This window comes from Lissotriton helveticus, chromosome 7 (assembly GCF_964261635.1).
Source record: "Lissotriton helveticus chromosome 7, aLisHel1.1, whole genome shotgun sequence".
Lineage (NCBI taxonomy): Eukaryota > Metazoa > Chordata > Amphibia > Caudata > Salamandridae > Lissotriton > Lissotriton helveticus.
This window is the reverse complement of record NC_136068.1, coordinates 1,159,026,872-1,159,049,291: the sequence shown is the minus strand read 5'-3', so window position 1 is coordinate 1,159,049,291 and position 22,420 is coordinate 1,159,026,872. Positions and strand designations below refer to the sequence as shown.

The window sequence follows — 22,420 nt, the reverse complement described above, 5'->3', positions numbered from 1 at the left end:
CCTGTCCCCGTATGTCACTTATAGAGCCATATTTGCACACTACTTAGGGCTAAACTCTTTGTTGCTGTCCTTTCCACTTCTTTATAGCGCACTCCGACAATTTATCTGTGCCCCCCTTTTCTTCTCCCTTCTACCTCTCCGCTTACAGGCATTATCACCTCCTCTAATTTCTCATATTTTTTTATACTGAATAAATCTTTCATCCTTGCATCCATCTCTGTCTGCCTCTCTGCTATAAACTATCGTATGTCTTTCCATGCACTGTACTTCAACCTTTCGAAAAATGTGATTCTCTATTTTTTAGGTCTCGCCTGTCGATGCGCATGCGCATCGAGCTTGCGAGCCTATTGCGGCTTAAACAACTTTTAACTAAGAAGCAAGGAATCGTGGCGATTCCTTGCAGTGCCCGTGACTTTTAAGCTCAATGCGCATGTGCATTGAGCTTAAAAGCGCGTGCACAGCCGCAATCGCCATCTGTTCCTCTCTCCCGCATTCCTCCGACACCTTTTGAAGTGAAGCTTAGCTTCACTTCAAAGGCCCGGCTTCTTAACACCCACATGCCGCTCTCCCCGCTCCGCCCCCTCCCCTGCCCGCCTTGTTTGTTTATGCCGCCGCAATCTTTGGTATTTTGCATTACCCTTTTTACACGAAATGCCTGATATTGCTTTCGGGTTAAAATCTCCGCCCCCTCCCCTGCCCGCCTTGTTTGTTTATGCCGCCGCAATCTTTGGTATTTTGCATTACCCTTTTTACACGAAATGCCTGATATTGCTTTCGGGTTAAAATCTTATCTCACGAGCACGGCAATCACGCAATGAATAGTACGTGAATGCTTGTTAGCAACGTTTGTGCTCCCCAACCCCCTCTCTTTTAGAGCGAAATCCTTCTTTGCAAAGATATATAACACGCTTGAAAAATAGTATTACCCTTTTTACACGAAATGCCTGATATTGCTTTCGGGTTTTTAAAGTTGCTGCCCGCAACTCAGTCATGCCGTCCCCTAATCTCGGGGAGTTCTATACATGAAGATATGTCTCTCCCGAGGACACTCTTATGTCCCGGAGATTGGATTAAACCACTCCCGGATCAGCCTGCAAATAACCTATTGAATAACCTCCGGGCAATAACCTTGCGTTGTCTGATTCCTATGTCCCTTTCATCTCTCGCTTCCTGCGACACTCAGACAGACCCTGTGTGCTGTTACTTATTTCCCCACTCTTTGTCCGTCTTCCCCTCATCGGAGCTCGTGCACTGAAGAGCCCCTCGCAGCGCGTGCTCACTCACGCCATGTTTGCTGCCGCCTCGCTCCTCCTTGCACCCAGCCGCGCTCGGGCGGAGTTCATTAGTCAGGTAGATTTATTATGCAGTAAGAGGATACCGCAGCGATTACTATCACAGGAAACGGCGCCCCTGCCCCCAGGCCGCCATCTAACATTAACCTGATTGCGGGCATTCCTCTCTGCCTGATCCAAGCCCTTTTCCTATTGACCATCTGTCGCCTCTGTGACTATAGCGTTGCAAGTGTTGAACTCCTCTGGCCTCGTCAGAGAATCACCATGGTCAGGCTGAAATAGGGTCTCTCCATGCTCGTAAATGGTTTTACACGTGGGGAGTCGTGAAGCCAAGGCAATTTTCTTCATATCTCCATTTTTTTGTCATTTTGGGTCGGGCCTGAGCCACCAACTTCACCTAGCAAGCTGTCCCCACGTATCCCTTATGAGAACGCGGCTTGGTCTATTCACCTAGTTGCCCGGCTGGTGGATATTATAGGCATACCTTCCTATCCTGCTGAAAGAAAAGTGGCGCTGGTCCCACTAGGATTTGCCGGTTAATGCAGTAAGCACTGGTTTAATTTAGGTTTCAGCACTCCATGGCAGGGCATTACTTTCTTCACTCCTCCCACTGTTATTTTTTATTTATTTATTTTTGTGAATACCCGACAGCTGCGCATTCCCGACAGGGCCTTCCTACTGGTCTTTTGCTCCAAAACATTAATCAACCCCCAACACGCCTTGCTTTATTTATGTTTCATTCACATTTTTTACATTATTTTAGCGTTGCCAATAGGTCTCGCAGTAGGAAAGTTGTAGCTATTACAATTGCAAATAACAATGCCTTTTATTTTTTTTTTCATTTTAAAAACATAAAGGGCTTTGTCATTTACAAAACCAATAGCTATAACTTTCCTACTGCGAGACCTATTGGCAACGCCAGTGCTTGTTCTTACTTCCTCTTCTTCAGTTTTCTTCCTCTCGCACCTCATGTCTGAACTTCAGTCAAAAATCCTGGTGTCGTCTTGGACTCCGGCCTCTTTGTCACCCAGTATATCTTAACTGCTTCTCAATATGCTTTTTTAGCTGTAATTCTCCCATGTCTATCTTTCCTGGCTACAAGCAGTTATCCTCACTCTAATCTTATCTTTTTCAACTATTGCTCTTCATTACTTATTCTCCTTCTGCTGACTCACTTGCCTCTCTAAAGTCTGTTTTCAGTTTTTCTTTTCAGCGCCTCTTTAAAATCTCTCTCCCTCCTAAACGCCCTGTGGCTCCTAATGTTATTTATTCTCTGCTGGCTCCATTTGATCTACTTTCTATATTTGCATTCATGGTCTACCCCACATATAATCCTTCTCTTGTTCAGCTCTATAATGTAGCACCAGTGGTATTTTGATGGGGCATTCTCTCATTTGCGGGAATCATGACCGTATGCAAATGAGGGAATCACTTTGCCTCTGTGCCAGTGCCCTATAAGGGACACGGGCAGAGGCAAACAGGCCTTTAGGAAGCGCACTAACAGTGTACTGCAAAGAGGTGGCATAATGTTAGGTTGCCCCCATGGCTCTCCAGACTCCCTGCACCCGCCTGCAGGGGATATATGTTCCCTCTTAAAAAATGCAGGCAGCCTGCACTGTGAAACACAGAGCGGCTTGTAAGCAGCTGCTCTGTCTTTCACTGAATGTGCTACCCCCAGGACAGGCACAACTTCATAGCTGCCGTAGGGCAGTGCAATCATTATAATAGGTCGCACTATCCCAATTTGCACCTGGCACACTTTTTCAAAGATGCGCAGTGGCGCAAACTTTCACAGTGCTTTCTGTTTATAACACAGAACCTGCTCTCTTGATCCACATTGTGCTCTGTCCTGCTTTAAATAATGTTCTCTTCTTGATCCTAAACTCTGGAATTTCCCTTTCACCCATCATCAGTTTGCTGTTCGACAATTCTGATTATTTCTAGGAACTCCATGAAAACTCTCTCTTTCGATGGTGCATTCTCTAACAGGTTCAGCACTTTAAATCCACAACTGAACTATTCCAAACATAGACACGGGACGTAGAGGTGTGGGGTGCTGCAGCTCCCCCAGAATAATCATGCAGGAGTTCAGAAGGTGGATGAGAAATTAAGACAGCTTTACATTTTGTGTTTATCTTGTCTGGTTTACAGAGTCCCTTCTATCAAAGAAGGAAAAAACTAACCTTTTGGTAGGACTAGAAGGAAAGAAAAGCTTTTTCTTTCAAATAACCCTCACCTACCCGGGTTTCTCCTGGTGCCATGCTTCATTATAGGGTCCACCCCTGCCCTCTACGGACAGGGGCGTGCTGCTACCTACGGAGACGCAGGAGCACTTAATAGAAAATAGAGGTGTTCCTGTACACCTATACACCTATGTGGTTTGAAGGGATGGCGTGGGGTTTAAACTATATGGAAGGAACATTAAATATATCAAGATAGTGGGACAAAAAAACATTTTATTTTCTTCCCCTAGTTGATATGCTAAATTTTGGGGACAGACGGGAAATGCTGAAGGTGTAATTACCTGCTGTTTCCCTGGTTGGTCAACTAATTTCAAGCCCTAGCCCAAGGCTTTTTTTCAGGACCTCAAAGGAGAAATGATGCTCCCACTCCTAATGTTCTATTCAACTTAATTAAAGTGATAAACAAATATTAGACATCAAAATGTATACAGCACCTAATTGGTCTGTTTGAAATCTCAAAAATCCTGCAGAGGTTTGGAAGGAAAGATAAAAGGTTAAAAATGCACGACCCGTCGGGTATACAATAGTTTAAAAATCATTGGTGAATCAGTGGTCTTAATGGCGGAGATAAGCCAAACGTGTGAGCATAATGTGCGGAATACCGTGACATTTGGACTTATAGGACATAACAAACATATAAACACTTAAAAACATGAATTGCTTGCACATTGTCATATAATCGTGGTGATTAGAGCTAATTACATACATGATGGGAGACTTTCACTGGGCTTCATGAGTCCTTCGATGAGTTGAAGGGACACCTGTAGTAAAGCCCTGAAGGTATATTTATAGAGGAGAGACTCTCGGAAGTTAGTTTCCTGTCTGAAGGCAAGTGACCATTCGCTTTCAGAAGGGAAGTGACAATTCGCTTTCAAAATGCCAGGCAAAAGCTTGTATACTTACTTCGTCAAGGCTACTCTCATCCTGAAAACCTGACTTGCTATAGGATAGCATTAGGATAATTTGTTCAATCACGGTCTATCGTAGATTCTCGAGATGGTATAGGTGAATTTTAGAAATTAGTTTTGTTCATTGAGCCATGTGATGAACGACAAAGGAGTGTCTTCATTGCCGTTCAATATTACAAACACGTTATCCATGTATCTTTTCCAAAGAGCAATGTTGTTGAGGTATGGGTTGGTGGTTGATAGGATTTTCCGTTGTTCTAGATGGTGGACATACAACCCAGCCACTCTCGTAGCAAAAGTGCTTCCCATACTTGAGCAGTGCTTCTGTAGGAACAATTGATCCTCAAAGGCGAAGAAATTCTCGGTGAGGGTGAGGTTACAGCATTCCATCACGAGGTTGCGTAGGGTGTGATATTTCCATTCCACACTTTCTCTAAAATCTCCAAAGTCTCAGTGTGGAGAGACTGGTATGTAAACTCTCAATATCGAGTCCAATGAGGCACTGTGTTTGTGGATCGAAAAGTAGATGTTTTAAGATTCGTAGGATATCTATAGTGTTCTTTATGTATGTCTCTGTTCCCTGGATGATTAGTTGAAGAAAGGCACCCGTAAATTTGGAAAGGGGTTCTAAAATGGAGCCTATCCCTGAGACAAAGGGACGTCCCGTCGGTTTATGTACTTCTTTGTTAAATTTGGTATTGTGTAAAAGTAGGGGATCACAGGATTCTTGTTGGTTAGGAAATCACCCTCTTTTTTGGAAAACCAGTCATGGACCAAAGCCCCCTCCACCATACTCCCTATATGTATTCTGATTCTCTCAGTGGGGTCACTGTTCAGAGGTTCGTAGTTTAGTGGATCATGTAGTAAGCGGAGGCATTCCTTCGGTATGCCTCCCTGGTCTGGATCACAATGGCTCCCCCCTTGTCCGCTGGTTTTATGACAAGGTTTTCATTCTGTGAGAGTTCTTTGATAGCTCGTATCTCTTATTGCAGGTGTTGTGTAAAATCCTGGTCTCCTTGGGGTTCAATTCCCCTATCTCTTTTAGTACTGCTTTCTCAAAAGCTAGGACCTCCACAGGGACGGTAATCGCAGGGGTGGTGAAAGTAGACTTGTTTCTCAGTCCTGTGTCATCTTTTGGTTCCTCGTTGTCTTGTTTAGCTGCAAAGAAAGCCCTGGGTTTAGTTTCCTTATGAACTCACTTATCCACACTAGATGGGGGAACAAAACCCAGGCCTTTTTTCAGGATTCCTTGTTGGATGGTGCTTAGGATGGTGTCAGTCAGGTTAACGACAAAACTGGTTGGTTGCTCGACCCCGCTTGATTGTTCCGTGAGCCCGTCATGCTCCGAGTTGCTCCCCTGGAGGTTTGTTGATTGGTCGCCCAGTGGACCTGGTTCCGTTTCCTCGTCCTCGTTTTCCATGTGTTCAAAGACAGGTCAGATGTCAGGCTGTTCCTTCTTACAATTTGATGTTTATTTGTTTAACATGGGGATTTGTGTTACTTTTTATTCTCTGAATACAAAGTGAGAGGATTTTGTAAGGTGAAGTATCTGACGCTCTTGTTGGAGTACAAAAAGTGTAAAAGGAAAGGCTGCATTTTTTTCAAATAGAACAGAATGTAAATATCTGTCAATGGACAGTGCAAATATTTCAGAATATATCATCATTTTAGAAATAACTGGATTTTTTTTTGTAAATCTGAAGTGTGATGGAAACAATTTGTTTGTATAATCAAAAAAATCAAGACACTTTACTTACTGATGTGCAAATGATAATTATTCACTGAAACGCTATTTCCACACACTGTGCGCTATATGGTTCTATTAGTGAAACTGCATGTCTTTGAAAATATATTGGTCATTTTAATGAAAATGTGCTGTCTGCAAATACGTGTCTTATCACATCATGCTTTAGTAATAAATGTGCGACAGTGTGTTCCATAATGCATCTCTGTCTATATACCATACCTTTACCACTCTGCTGAATGGTAGTGTCTCATTTGCTGCACTTCTTTGTGTAACACTCGTATTTTTCACAATCATTTTTTACAATAACTTCAGTGATGTACCACTGATGCCAGCACCCCTACTCCTAAAATTGTTCCAGCACCATTTATACGAGTGCATGATTATTGTGTTGTACCAGTCTATGCACAGCACTCACATATAGGTGCTATACAAATAATATTAAGTTAATAAATAATATAAAAATGGCATATATACTCTACAAGGAAAACCGCAGGCAGAGACAACGACCTTATAAAAAAAAGCCCTCGCACGAGGTGAATAATTAGTGTTTGTGTGTACGTGATCTCTGTATAGCATAAACGTAACAGAAAGGTAGTCAAGAGCCATACAGGCACTTAAAAAAGTGAGCAAGTTCTATTGTTTATGAGTTTATTACTGTTGGAGAAGTAGAACCTAAATAGATTTCTGTGATTATGACATGCACCTTTGGTGACCAGTAATATTGAACAGGACCGATTTTTTGGTTTCAGTGAAATTAGCGTGGAGGATTAGAGCATTAAAAACATTTTCTTCTTAAAGAACTATAAACACTTCGAGTTATGGCCTGTTTCCGGACACAACTATCCCTTTTACCTTAGATTATTACATATTTCCTCATAAATCAAATATTCTGTGTAAATAAATAAGTATGGTTATAGTAGGGGCATTGAGAAACAACTTCCTCATTAACCTAATCATGAAAGACATGCTTCAAAAGGCTTCTGTTGGGCAATGTAATGTCTCAAGTTCTGGATTGGTGCTTTGAGGGGGGTCTTCTCTCTCCATTAGAAATCTGTGCCTAAGAAGGAAGGGGCACCGTTTCCACTGACTCAGTGTACTGGAGGGTATTTTCGAAGAAGCCCTTGGATGACTCCCCCCCACTAGGGCTAGAAGTTTGGTTAGTTATGCTAATGAACATTTGGACCATGCTTCTGCAGTATTCTTGTTTCTGCTTCCTTACGTTATGCTTATTTAACTATTTGCAATCCTCCCGTGAGTCTGGCAGAAAAAAGACTTTCTGCCTTATAATCCCTTTCTGCCCATGCCTACTAAATATTGGCTGCATTTGACAAGGCAGCAAATGCATCTGGATCAAGGAGTTTGTAAACAACTATATTAGGGATGTGCCCACGTGCAGAGGTTGACTTCCATACCAGGAGGGACAGCCCATAAACCTGGGATGTAGTGGAAGGAGCACAAGTGTAAGTACTCGGGGAATCTTACTTAATTATAATAGAGTTCTCTTTTTACAGGTTTTGATTATTATTTTGGAATTCCTTATAGTAATGACATGGGATGCACCGATACTCCAGGGTACAATCTTCCTCCATGCTCAGCGTGTCCTCTGCAGTCTATGAATATAAGGTATGGATTTCACACGAGATGGCGTTAGTATAAACTGGAAAATATCTGAGTTAAACATCTCTGCTATAAATGCTTTGCTTCTTTTCGTTATACTTTTCCATTATGTGCATGTTTTCGAAATTAAATAATACATTTCAGGACAAACTTGGACTGAGTGTGTAATTCCTTTAAAGGTGAGCTTTTCTCATTTGCATTTGCTGATTCCAGGATAACATTCTTAATGATGTTATTTCTTACACTGAGGATGTTACTTCCTGTTCCTGTGTTCATCAAAGTTTCCATAGTTCTAAAAAATGCATGTGTTCCGAGGTACATATGGTGCTGTCGTTAAATAATTCCGCCTGCTCTCTCGAGATCACAGGAAAAGGGACCGGTTGCACTTGTTTTCTGATATTCATGAATGGGGAGAACAAGCATATCATGAGGGCACATGACAGAGCGTGCATACATGCATCTGGTAATGACGTTTACCGCTATGTTCTCAAAATGATCTCTTTCATACTCAGTTAAGACTCCTGTTTATCGCTCTGGCTACGCTCACTCCTCTTGTTAATATGAACCTCCTATGTGACTCTTGGAGTATATCCATGTGTATCCCTTCCCTATGTATATAGAGATAACTCTAATCACTAGTATATGCAGGAGACCTTTGTACTATCTACCATTCCTATGTGACTCTTAGAGCATATCCAGTCATATCCCCTCCCTATGTATACAGAGATAACTCTAATCACTAGAATATGCAGTAGTCCGCTATGCTCTCTACCATTCCTATGTGACTCTTGGAGTATATCCAGTCTTATCCCTTACCTATGTATATAGACATAACTCTAATCACTAGTATATGCAGTAGTCCGCTGTGCTCTCTACCATTCCTATGTGACTTTTAGAGTATATCCATGTGTATCCCTTCCCTATGTAGATAGAGATAACTCTAATCACTAGTATATGCAGCAGACCTTTGTACTATCTACCATTCCTATGTGACTCTTAGAGTATATCCATTTGTATCTCCTCCTTGTGTGACTTTACCTCTTGTACATTTGCAATTTTTCCTGTTTGTATCCTTTATGTAACGCATGTAATCCTAAATCCTTATGTTTTCAACTGGTTCTTATGTAAAGCGCTCTGACATCTTCGGGTAAAGTTCGCGCTATATAAAATCGCACAAATAAATAAATAAATAAATAAATAAATAAGAATACTAAATAGGTACCAGAATCACCACAACAATGAATTGTTCTAGTTGCATGGCAGGAAATAGTCTGCAAAGTAGTGTAACCACAAAAATCAGTTTTAACTCACTGGAATGGATGTATCATCTGACTGGTCTGTAATTTATTGGCTGGAAAACCATTTGTGGGCATTAGGCAATTTCAATTTCAATTTCAAAAGCTTTTATTCGATTTGTACATCAAATCATACAAGCAGAAAGATACATAGTTAAAAGATTTAAAATCACCATACTAACATTTTATAAAAAGGGAGTAGGGAGATGTGCAAGGCTGGGGCGCAACAATTGAAAAATACTCTTGCCATTTTAGATCAACATACTGTTAGAAATGCAGGACTTCCATATATGAACAGACAGGAAAACAGTAGGATTTACTCAATAGGCCTTTCCTGGCAACTGTACATAACAATTTAAATAATCATTTTATACTGTGGACATCAACCAATAAAATAATACCTTAAATAACAACAATTGATAGAAAACTTAAATGCATATATATATATACAGATAGGAATGTAGGGAATAATAGCAGCATAATACAATTCCTGGCAGCTGTATAACATAGGTACAGACAGGTAAGTATATAAAAATATTATAGTACAATACTTTTCCTGGCAGCTGTACACTTCAGAATAAAAGTAGCCAGAAAAAAGCAAATTTCCTCATTCTCTAATGAAGATAATAGTGTCAGTGCAGTTTCTGTAGTTCGAATATTATACTTGATAAAAATCGGTTTAAGGTATTTTAGCCTAAGAAAATGAAAAAATTTACAGAAGAGTAAAAAATGGCAGCTACTCTGGCGGGAAATACTGTCGCACGGACAGAGTATCTCTGGACTGGCTCTTGTGGTTGGGAATGCAACCAAATGGTGAGCAATACCCAATCTGACACGCGTTAAGACATACTGATGGGAGGGACGGGTCACATACATAAGATAGGGTTGAAACCCCGAAGTCAAGTTCAGATTTTTATAAAATTTCACAGTAATTAGATTGCTATAAGCTTTTTCTCGCTCTGCCTTTCGGAAGTTTAAAAACGTTGTCTTAATTTCCTTTTTTGAAATGGAGACAACTTCTTCCGGCTCACGGAACACATCGATGTTAAAAAGGAGGAGGTACCAATGGTGGATGTATCTCAACCACTGAATGCGTAAAGAGTGGTCCAAGCCTATACAATCAAGAATAATATCCTGAGTAAATCGAGTCTCTGGCTTAGCCCAAATAGAACGCCACAATAAAAGTGGCCGGACTGCTGCTAAGTCAGATATAAACTCGACCCCAACCTCTTCATGAATCAGTTGTATGGAAGCAGAAGGGGGAACACACAACAACCTCCTTAGGAACTTATTCTGCTCCTTCTGCAGGGAAATACCCTCACTGTGGCCCCATACACCTGCCCCATACAATGCAGAAGAGACACAGCAAACATTGTATATGTTCATCATATCTAAAATGCTTCGTGAGCCAAGTTTGGAGGCAAAGCGAAAAATACTGCTAGTGGACCGCAGCATTTTTAATCTAATAGAATCAAATTCCGAGGTCCAGGACCCGCTGTTATTGTAAGTGATTCCTAAATAACAAAAGGACTTAACATGAGTCAACTTTTCCTTATCGAGGAAGAAGGTATGTTTGGACTGCTTGGCTGCCCGTCCGCATGACATAACATATGTCTTGGTTTTATTCACACGGAGCTGCCTAGCTTGAATAAACTGCATAAAATTATCAATTAGGCGCTGTAGGCCAATCTGTGTTCGGGATAAAAGAACAGCGTCATCCGCGTAAAGTAACAGCGGGACTGGTTTACCATCAATCAGGGGGGCGTCTGCTGGAATGTCAACCAGAGAACGGTCGACATCGTTGATAAAAAGGGAAAATAAAAGCGGTGCCAAGACACATCCCTGGCGTATGCCCCGGGACACTTTGAAAAACGGGGTGCATTCGCCAAGGGTGCCATAGCGGACTTTACAGGAGAGTTTTTCATAAAGTCTAGCCAGGAAATGAACAATTTCCCTCGGAGCCCCTGCATCGAGCAGAACCTCCCAAAGAATAGCGTGATTAACCAAATCAAAAGCGCTGCTCAAATCAGCGAAACATAAAAAGAGGTTGCCATTTTTAGCCACAGTAAATTTGTTGATTAAAAGATCCAGATTGACACATTGATCCAATGTGCCCATGCCTTTCCGGAAGCCATACTGGACTCTCGTTAAAATATTAAAATCAGTTGCCCAGTCTTCCAGCCTCTTGAGCATAATCCTACTCATTACCTTTACAGAGGAATCTAATAATGAAATTGGCCGATAATTAGAAGCCTCTGATTTGTTGCCTTTCTTATGTAAAGGGATGATAACCGATTGACCCCAAGTAAGCGGGAAATTAGTTTCTGCCGCACAATTAAATATCCTTACCAGAATGGGGGCCCACAAAGCTGGTTCGTCTTTATATAGATCCAGCGGGACCCCATCAGGGCCAGGGGCCTTGCCTCCTTTGCTATTAGAAATTGCTTCATGGCTTTCTTCTAATGTTATTCCCAGCGGGAGGGGAAGCCAGGAGGTAAACTCGGGTGACAATGACTCAGGGGTTAACCCTTCTGGATTAAAAAATTTTGAAAAATGACTAACCCAATCATTGCACGCCACATGAGATGTGAGTTCTGGAACAACTTCTTTATTGAGAAAAGGGCTGTTAATTGTTTCCCAATAAAGTTTGCAGTTTTTAGTCTCGGCTGCTTCCTTCAGCTTGTCCCACGCCTCAGACTGTAAAACCTTTTTCCTATTGTTAATTGCGATTTTATATCTAGCCCTAAAGTGTTGTACCTCCGTCTTATCACGTGGTTTGGTACCTAAAACTTTTTTCAGTTCTCGGAGGGCGACTATACAGGTCTTATCAAACCACCCCTGCTTCGGAACATTATTAGATGACGGGGCCTTCGTAAAAATACCATCAATAATACTGTTCATGGAAACAAAATGAGCTACCAAACAGCCAGGGTCGCAATCAATATCTAGACAAAAACCAATTTGATACTCGCAACTAGTCAGAACCTCCTTCTGTTTAACCTTAGAATTAAGTCCAGTCCATTTAATCCTAAGACCCTTCGGTCTTATAGGTACTAGGTCTGTTGTGCATTGTTCGCCTGAAACTGTCGAAGTACCATGCCCTAAGAGGGTAACACGAATGCTGTTATGGTCACTGAGACTTTCTTCATTTATATACAGATCAGTAAAGTCTCCACTGCTAGACAAAAGAATATGATCTATAAATGAACCTGCATCTCTGCCTGTAAAAGTAGGGCACGTTATTGCCTGATTGTTTATATTACAGTTTAACAGGGTCATATCTAGTGTAGCTAGCATGTTATTTAGTATAGAACCATAACTACAATGTTGGAAATGAGGAGAATCCTCCCTCACTCCCAAACCCCCCCATTGGCTACTCATAGCTGCTCCAAAACCGCAAATATTCCCATTAGACAAATGGCAAGGCTGCAAGTTAAAATCCCCTGCCCAAACAACCTCGGCCTTTCTTTTGGATTTACCCAAGGCCTTGATAATTTCCCTTTCCAGGGGCGGTAAAATATCTCCTCTACTAGCATCAAAAATATTGTTGTAGAAGTTTACTACAACTAAATCAATGCCATTCCTGCACTCCACCCTTAAGACTTGACTGTGGGTCCCAACTGTCGCGCTGCTTTTAACTGTACAATCACGCAACTTAGTGGATAAAAGCATCAAGAGGCCCCCCTTAGCCCTACCCGAGCTAGATTTGGTGGCTTTAAGGCAATGAGATGCATACCCTTCGATATAAATGGGGTCCGGACTCCATGTTTCCTGCAACAGGATCAGGTCCAATCCCTCCCCCATAAATCTAGTCCAGAAGGGTGTACCTAATTTGCTGGCAAGGCCAGCAATGTTCCAAGAAACAAAGGAAAGTCCTACTAGTTTACCAGAATCGCCAACAATAGTCGACTCTGGCTGAAATACACATGTTGAGGTAGGACCACCTTCCCAGGAATTGATATCCATGTTTAATCTGGGAGTAACAGTAGGAGTGCAAGCATCACGGCTGTCCCTATTTCCTGTATAAAAAAGGGGTATTACCGATGACACCATTGGCACTTCGAGGGACACGGGTAAAGGGGTGACTGGAGGAACACACTCCATATCTAAATTGGGCAAAATAGTGTTTAAGTCCAAAGCATCAGTAAAACTGAGTCAATCTACCGCGTCTAACGCGGCATACCTGTTCGGATGGGCAAATTGTGAATACTGGGGCTCTTGAGAAAGGGGCAAATCCTGCCATATTTGTTGCCGCTGGGGTTTAACTGGTTGTAAAGGCTGAAAAGGTTGCTGCCACTGATGGGCAGGCTGAAATAAAGGTGGTAAAAAATGGGGAGGTTGTTGCCATTGGGAATTAACTTGGTGCGGGAGAAAAGGTAAAACATGCGGAGGCTGTTGCTGAAAATTAGCATAATGTGGGAAAAAAGAAGAAGGCTGTAATGGCTGCTGCCAGGGTTTGGTAGTATGTTGCAGGGGGTACACAGATCCTCCATTGCTTTGAAAAATAGAACAAGGAGGATTCGGTCTTGTTGTCATCGGAAGAAAATAAGACAAAGGGAGTGGATTGATTTGGGTCACAGGACCACTAGTAGGTGCATTACAAATATAACTAGCTGCCCCTATATCCCTAAAATTAACTGTGATTACATCCCCTACAATTGTTTTCTTGCTTCTACCCACCCAGTCCCCTCTGCGCACAGTAAGAATTTCCCCGTTCATATTGCTGGGTAGAGGTTTGTGTAGATGGAGCCATTGAGCACATTTATTTCTTAGCTCAACAAAACTTTCTTTTACTCCCTCCTTCAACGGGGGAACTGCTGTCAACACGACCACAAAAGGGGAAACTTCTGGTGGCAGATTGATAGACTTAAAACGTGCCTGTTTTGACTTGGGACCATCGATCTTATTTGTGGGAGGACATACTGAGGGGGTGTTCGATTTTTCTACAACGTCTGTTACTTGGGGAATAGTAGTTTTATTACAAACAACAGAATGTTGAAGGGTCAGAGTAGGGCCCCCCGTCGTTGGAGTGGGTAAAACTGTAGGTTGGACAGAATTAGTCCCTGTTTGCGACAAATGAGATAAAACAGGGTTTCCGGGAGCGGTAGTTACTTGAGCATTATTCAATACCTCTTTAGGGGGTTGGACACAGGATGAGCATTTGGGGACTGCTTTTGTGATCCCTTGTGGCTGATCGGGCCCTTGCCCATTCGTTTTATGTGGCCATTTCGAATGAATTAGGGACGTAAGCCTATCAAGTTTGGAAATTAAGGGCTTAATTTGTGCTGCTATTGTGGCTTCAAGGTCCAATTTTAAATCTGTTACCATGTTTTGCACCCAGCAAGGAATACCTGATGCCAATTGCGGGGTGGGTGAAATCAGATTATGGTTCCTAACTCCAACTTTTGGTTTATGTTTGCTCTTGGAAGTGACTTTTGGGAGATAGGTGACCCTTCCTCCTGAATCTATAGGTACAGGAGCTATTACCACATCATTAAGCCCGCTCGGATCCAGCACCGCTGAGCCGGGTGACTGGCAGGCCTCTAGATCTGGTGTGGCCTCCAGGTCGACAAAAGACGGGTCTGAATCCGATAGGGCAACCGATAAATCAACAGCATTCGGTACAGTCGTAGCACTAATAGTAGGCTTAGATAAAGGTAGAGAACAATTGTTCGGTAACTGCAAAGCGGGTGACTTAGCATTTGCAAGAGAACCCAGGGATGAGCGCTTGGCATTCGCAAGATCCATGGAGACTCTTTTTTCCAATAATACAATGCTTTGATCAATAGTCTCATTCACCCGTGAAATAAAAAGATCTATAGGCCCAGTCACCTGTGCTACCACCGTAGCTTTTTTGGTACGACTCCTGGTTCTGTTGCGCATGGCCGACATCTATAGCGCAGAAAGGATGGAGATATAACTGGAAGGCGGCTACTGGTATAACAATAAGCAAAATACAGAACTCAGTTCCGCCTACCTTAGGCAGTTGTAAAGTTTAAGAGCAAAGAGACAAAAAAAAAAAAAAAAAGGCAAGGGTTCAGGGCCAGGGCCGTCCTTTGCCGTCCTTGAACGGCCTTAAACGGCCCGCTCTTTGCCCGGTCTTCGCCCCGGCCTTTGCCCCGCGCGCGTCCCGCGTGCGCGTTACTGCTGTAGAATATATGGGAGGGACCGGTGGAGGGGCGGGAAGAGGACCAGCTGCGGCCGATCAGCGCCGCGCTGCACGCTGGTCCTCGCAGTCCCGCCTCACGCCTTCAGGTGCAAATACCGGCTCAACAAAGCCGCGTTGGTGCTCCTATGCACTCGGGGGGGTCCAACAACAGAAGACTGCCAAAGTTCCTTGGCCTGCGAGCGGCGCCCGCGGAGCGGGTGCCGCGAGGCGTGGGTTCAGCCAAACAGGGAGAAGAGAGGCAAAGGGAGCTGCACTCGCCGCACGTCAGCTCAAAGGTGAATCCCAGGCGGCTCACTCGCCGCGATGATTTTGACCGGTGGAGGGGCGGGAAGAGGACCAGCTGCGGCCGATCAGCGCCGCGCTGCACGCTGGTCCTCGCAGTCCCGCCTCACGCCTTCAGGTGCAAATACCGGCTCAACAAAGCCGCGTTGGTGCTCCTATGCACTCGGGGGGGTCCAACAACAGAAGACTGCCAAAGTTCCTTGGCCTGCGAGCGGCGCCCGCGGAGCGGGTGCCGCGAGGCGTGGGTTCAGCCAAACAGGGAGAAGAGAGGCAAAGGGAGCTGCACTCGCCGCACGTCAGCTCAAAGGTGAATCCCAGGCGGCTCACTCGCCGCGATGATTTTGACCGGTGGAGGGGCGGGAAGAGGACCAGCTGCGGCCGATCAGCGCCGCGCTGCACGCTGGTCCTCGCAGTCCCGCCTCACGCCTTCAGGTGCAAATACCGGCTCAACAAAGCCGCGTTGGTGCTCCTATGCACTCGGGGGGGTCCAACAACAGAAGACTGCCAAAGTTCCTTGGCCTGCGAGCGGCGCCCGCGGAGCGGGTGCCGCGAGGCGTGGGTTCAGCCAAACAGGGAGAAGAGAGGCAAAGGGAGCTGCACTCGCCGCACGTCAGCTCAAAGGTGAATCCCAGGCGGCTCACTCGCCGCGATGATTTTGACCGGTGGAGGGGCGGGAAGAGGACCAGCTGCGGCCGATCAGCGCCGCGCTGCACGCTGGTCCTCGCAGTCCCGCCTCACGCCTTCAGGTGCAAATACCGGCTCAACAAAGCCGCGTTGGTGCTCCTATGCACTCGGGGGGGTCCAACAACAGAAGACTGCCAAAGTTCCTTGGCCTGCGAGCGGCGCCCGCGGAGCGGGTGCCGCGAGGCGTGGGTTCAGCCAAACAGGGAGAAGAGAGGCAAAGGGAGCTGCACTCACCGCACGTCAGCTCAAAGGTGAATTAGGCATTTGCTCAGCCATATCGCTTCTTACAGCCATGACCACAGGAGTGCTAAAAATTGGTACAATATTAGTGCACCGAAAAAACTCCACCCAGATATTACCAATATTAAAATGAGTTTGGGCTGTCTCTACAAGAGCTGACTATTCGAAATAAGCACGTCATAAAATTAGGAAAATAATGTATTGGTGCCCAGCAGAAGCTAATAGGCAATGAACAGGACTGACTGGCTTACATCCAAGCTGATTCCTAACATTCTGGTAACTAAAATCCTGAATTTGTAGATTAGTACTACAAATACACGCACTCATTGACTCTCTACTCCACTCAACTCCAAATTTGAAGTCTCTGTGCTGGACCCTATTTATAACAAGCATTTACAATGCAACAGGTCTTGCATTTACAAGAGTTTGAGCTATTGTCATTGTAAATGACAATGCCTTTTATTTAGCTTTTGAAAACCTGCAAGCGGTGCGTAAACACACACTTTGTACTTATAGTCCTTGTTAGAACTGGCTATTTCTGATAGGCTAAGGCTGACGCCAAAGCCAGGCAGAACCCACCATTCTAGTCAGGGCAAGGGAGTCACACGCCAAGATAACCCATGCTCACCCCCTTGGTAGCTTGGCACGAGCAGTAAGGCTAAACTCGGAGGCAATGTGTAAAGCATTTGCCCCAGCACCCAACAGCAACAACATCCTAGGCACACCACAAAAGGACCTCCACACAAGGTTATATAAAAATAACGTCTGTATTGTCAAAATCACATCAGATAGAAATCACACATGTACATTGTGCCAACTAGCAGGGGTAATATTCACAAGGGATTATTCACAAGACAGGGCCACATGGGCCACTGTCAGGATCAATAGTTTTAGAAATAGAAATACTGTCAAAAATTAGAATAAAAGGATATAAAATAAGTACCACCTACGCAACCCTAACCACCTTAGGAGAATGTCACGCAGGGGACCAGGACCTCACTAGGACCTCCTGTACTGGAAAGAACAACCACCTAAGAATAAAATACATTTAGGGGTATCAGCAAGAATACATTACACATGATGCATCATAACATTCAGAGGTGTAGGGAAGGAAAACACATGATGCATAAAACATAAATTCAGCGGTGTAATAACAAGGCACATGATGCATCAAAAACACATTCAGAGGTGCAGGGAAGGAAAAACACATGATGCATCAAAAACACATTCAGAGGTGCAGGGAAGGAAAAACACGTGATGCATAAAAACATTCAGGGGTGCAGATCAAGGTGCGTAATCATATTAAATGCATTACATTTCCTAGCACCATATCACATTGCACAAAACTCAATTACCATCACATAGATAATCACATTGCGCCTAAATAAAATGACATACCAGCCCCCATCTAATAAAGGGACTAAAGAGCCCTGTGTCCAGAATGTCAGGGTGCGCTGCCAATGCAGCGCCAGTCAGGAGTGCGCCACCGGCGCAAAACCTAAACGTTGCAGGTGCCCACTACTTGCTGGGCACCTAGGAACAATCACGAGGGCCTAAACGTTGCAGCTGACACTAAGTGATGCGCAGCTGTAGCAGGCTTGGCACCACTGTGCCACCTCTGTCCCACACAGGGACTCACTCAGAATTGCGCCTAAACGGTGCATCTGCCCACTAATTGCTGGGCAGCTGGACATCAGCAAAGCTGCGACAGGGCCCTCACTGGCCCTAGAACAAAAGCTGCGCCAAACTGGAGCCACACAGGCTCTGACACAAAACTGCAGGCTGGAGCCACACAGGCTCTGACAAATCTGCGCCCAAACGCTGGAGCCCTCTGGCTCTGGAATCACCTGTGCCCCCGGGGCACCCTGGCTCCTTTGAGTAATAAAATATGGCCCCCAACGTTGGAGCCACGAGGCTCAGAACCAATAACCATGCCCCCAATAGCGTGTGGAGCGCACTGCCGCTAAAACAACCAAGGTGCATTTTGGCAGGAGCCACCTATGCTCTTAAATCATTAATGTGCCCCACTGAGCCACACATGGGCTCGGGAAACTAATGGGGCATCGGGGGGAGTCCGCAGGATCCTTAAACAACTTGACGTGCCCCCTATAAACAAAATGCCCCTAACGCGGGACCATCACAGGCCTACTAGCCCCGGGAACAACTCTCGCCATGTTGGAGCGGCCCACTAAGCACACGGGGCCGCTCTGACTCCATCTCCCCCCCCCCCGGCACCATTACCACGGAGAGCCCCGCACTTACCGGGCTCTCCAGGTGTAGGGAGCAGTCTCCGCTCGGCGGGGCAGCAGCGTCGCGCTGCCGTCTCTAGAGCCGGTCTCTTCCTCCTGTGCTGCGGGACCGGCAGCACTTCACTTCCGCAGGGCTCTCACGGGATACGGGAGCCCTGCCTGGTAGATGCCGACATCTTCTCTCTCGCCCTTTCTCTTCCGGCGGGCGCTTCTGTCGAGCAGCGCGGAGGGGCAGGCACTGGCATTGTGCCTCCCGCCCCCCTCCGCAAGACGACAGGCTGCACATCTTCTCCCGGGGCTCCCTCACAGCTCACGGGGCCCCGGGCGGCCATTCCACGGCCAGCTGCCTCTCTCCGAAAGCTGCCTGACTTCCGGTTTCTGCGGCACGAGGGCCGCGGCGGTGATTAAAAGGGGCACAACGAGGGGTGGGCACCCTCGGTTGCACAATTAATCGTAGAAACGGGGTGAGCACCCATTAGACACGTAAATAAATGGGGTGGCACCCATCACTAAAAATAATTAAATAAAGGCACCGGGTGGGCACCGGCACTCGCACATAAAGCACCCCCAAGCGCTAAAGGACCATCCACAGCGCTCCTAGCGCTAGAACAGCAAACAAAGCGCTTCCAGGCGCTTTAGGCTATAATAAGCCCTGGCAAAAGCAAGGAAAAGTTCCCAGGAGTCTGCAAGCAGGGGACCACAGGCAAAGGTCCCTAGGGAAAGTCCATCAGTCTTCAAGTCCCTCAGGTATCCAGGGGCTGGGCAGGGCCCAGAGATTCCCTGGGCCCAAGCAGCAGCATGCCCCTGGCGGGATTCAAGTCAGAAACAAGAACATTTTGGAAGGGGACACAGCCCCTTTTTATACAGAGAAATCCTTTGTCTAGCAAGGTGCAGGCAGTGTGAGAACCAGCTAGAACTGGTTATAGGGAATTCCTTTCACTGGCCAGGCTAGGGACATCAGGCGCACGCCAGGGGGTGGAGCCAGCATTGTGTGGGGAAAACCCAGCTTCACTCAGGACCCTCAAACCAGACGGTCAATCCACAAGCAGGCCCAGGCTCACTCCTCCCTTCACATCAGCATGCTAAACACTCCATTCACCACCGGGGCAGACCCTCCCAGACTCTTGGAGCCAGGCTCACCAGCCAGCCTCAGCCAATCACACGCCAGACACAAATTACACAAATATGCCAACTTCTAAAAGTGGCACTTCTACACTAGACACAATCATGCCGCATACATCTTTACGCAGCATTCAATCCCACGAGTTCACACATACCAAACTCGACCCTGCACTCCCTATACATCAGGAACTACCATGGGCATACATATTCCCCATTCATTCCTATGGGAGGGCAGGTCACTCACCACACATACACAGAGAGCTCACGCACTTTACACTGTACCACAGTGAAAAAGTGCACAGAGGCCTAAGATCACCAACACCAGGTCACAGAAACAGGCTAGGAAAAAGCAAAAAGTTTCGGGGTGAACCTGCCAAAAGGGCCAGGTCCAACAGTCCTTGCTTAAGAGAAGCAAGGCTGGCAGTAAAAGAGGCACTTTTACTGCCATCCTTGCTTCTCATAAGCAATGCCTAGAAGTTCAGAATGTGTGCTTATGCACCGCTTGCAGGTTTTCAAAACACATTAATAAAAGGCATTGTCATTTATAATGCCAATGGCTCAAACTCTAGCAAATGCGAGACCTATTGCATTGCAAATGCTTGTTTTCTTTACTTTCAGCCATGTTGCAACATGGCTAAGAAACTTTGGCAAAGCCAACCGTTCTCACAAAGAGAGGACCTATTGACTTTATCAAATGATTCACCCTTCACAGAGCTGTATTTTTTTAATGCTCCTTGCAATGGATGAATTGCAGCTGGAAAGAGTATGCTACATGTGCGCCATCAGGGTCTCTTGCAAGCAAGACTCCTGCTGGTTCTTTTTTGATGTTTTTGTTTGGCTCATTACATCTTCGCACAATGCATTTATTTCAGGTTACAGATAGTATAGTGAGTTAAACTATCGCCACTGAAACATGCAGTGATATGACAGTCACATGTTTTAATCCCCACAAGGCCATGTGGTCCTTTCTTCCTTCTAAAGTCGGTAAATTGATTAACTAACTTCGGTAAAAGAGTCACTTTTTATTTGTGGCACTTGGACACTACAGAAGTGCAGTGCGATGATATATTCATATTTGTAACTTTTTTAATTGTTTTCTGTATTTGCATTGAATGCCGTGGATGTTGGCATGGGGGAATCTGTTTTTGAGAACCTATTTTATTTTGCGGTCTGTGCATTTTGTATGTCAAGCAGCAGCAGAGAGAGGTCTTTAAGAGTAAAGTTGTCCCTTCATTCAAGGCAAGTACTGGGTTGCCCCAAATGGGCAATACCAGACCTTCCAACCATAAGATACTTTTCACGGTGTTATGTTAATTTTATTTATATAGCGCATTAATGTGCATTAATGCCCTGAGGCACTAACTGTGTGATAGTTCAGGGAAGAGAGTATGGTTTTAGCAAGTGGGTGGGGAGTGGTGCGTTGGGCGTCCTGCTCTGCCAAAACAGCCTCACCCCACCTGTCACTCCTGCCTCCCGCACGCACCACCAAGCAAGAATTGCTATATGGGGCCACCTCCTACGTCCTTGGGAGGTTTAAATGGAGCTCTGTTGTGTAAAAACTTCACACTTTAGCTGGAAACCTTTTCTATTAAAGGTATTCCAGCTCACCATATTAGGGTTAGATGGCAGGCCTGCAATTTCATTAGATGAATTTACTGGGCTGAGCCAAGACATGATTGACAAAGTCATAAGCCAATGGCTGAAAGAGGCAGACCCAAAGGATACCACCTCTGTACATTATCAGCAGTAGCTCTGTTTAACTGTGGTGCAGTCAAAGCCCGGACCTAAAACTAGGGTTACCATTTCAAACACCGCATTCCTTCCCACCTTCGACCAAGGCACGCCCCGAATCCCCCAAATATTCTAATGCTGCAAACTTGTGTGGAAACAACAATTGCAGACCTGCAGACATAGAAAATTTCAGAAGAACCACATTTTAGTTAAGAAGGAATGTTTGAAGCAGAATTATTATTACTAGGGGCAAAGTAAGATGAAAAACTAATTCCAAGTAACAAATGTGGGATTCTTTGTCCTGAAGAAGGGCTCAGAGGAGCGAGATTTTAAATTTTAAAAACCATCAGAGGTGCCCTCGAGTAAATTTCAAGATACGATTGGGAACAAAGGGTGGGAGGAGGGGCAGCGTAGTTTAGCATTGTATATGCTATTTATCCCCATTGAGGACCCCACCCAGAGTGGAAAGAGACCACACCATCTGGAGGGAAATGTCATACCCCCAGCTGTGTGGAGTCCGCTCAGAAGGCACAGACCCCAGCCCATTGGAGGAACTGTAGCCCACCCGCTGCACACAGTGTGGAGTCCACCCAATATCCACATAAGCTACCCTCTGAAGGGTCAATTAAACCAACAGTTACATGTATGCAGTGTTGACCTGTGGAGTGACAGAGACCCCAACGGACAGAGGAACTATTCCACCAACCACCAGCTGTATGACCATGAACCAAAAGCGACATAGTACCCCTCTACACTGGAGAAACTGTTAGTCCACCAGTGGTGGCACAGGAGTGGACCCAGCAGCAACAGAGACCCCCACCCTATGGAAGGACTGTTAAAC

At 45.2% G+C, this 22,420-nt stretch overlaps 1 protein-coding gene across 1 annotated transcript in view; it reads left to right on the top strand.

Annotated features, from left to right (window-relative positions):
• ARSG (arylsulfatase G) overlaps positions 1-22,420 on the top strand; it is a 902,795-nt gene that overhangs the window by 59,956 nt on the left and 820,419 nt on the right. The window contains exon 4 of the mRNA XM_078654296.1: positions 7,702-7,813. Within this exon, the coding sequence (XP_078510422.1) occupies positions 7,702-7,813 (112 nt within the window). The remainder of the gene's footprint in view (positions 1-7,701; positions 7,814-22,420) is intronic.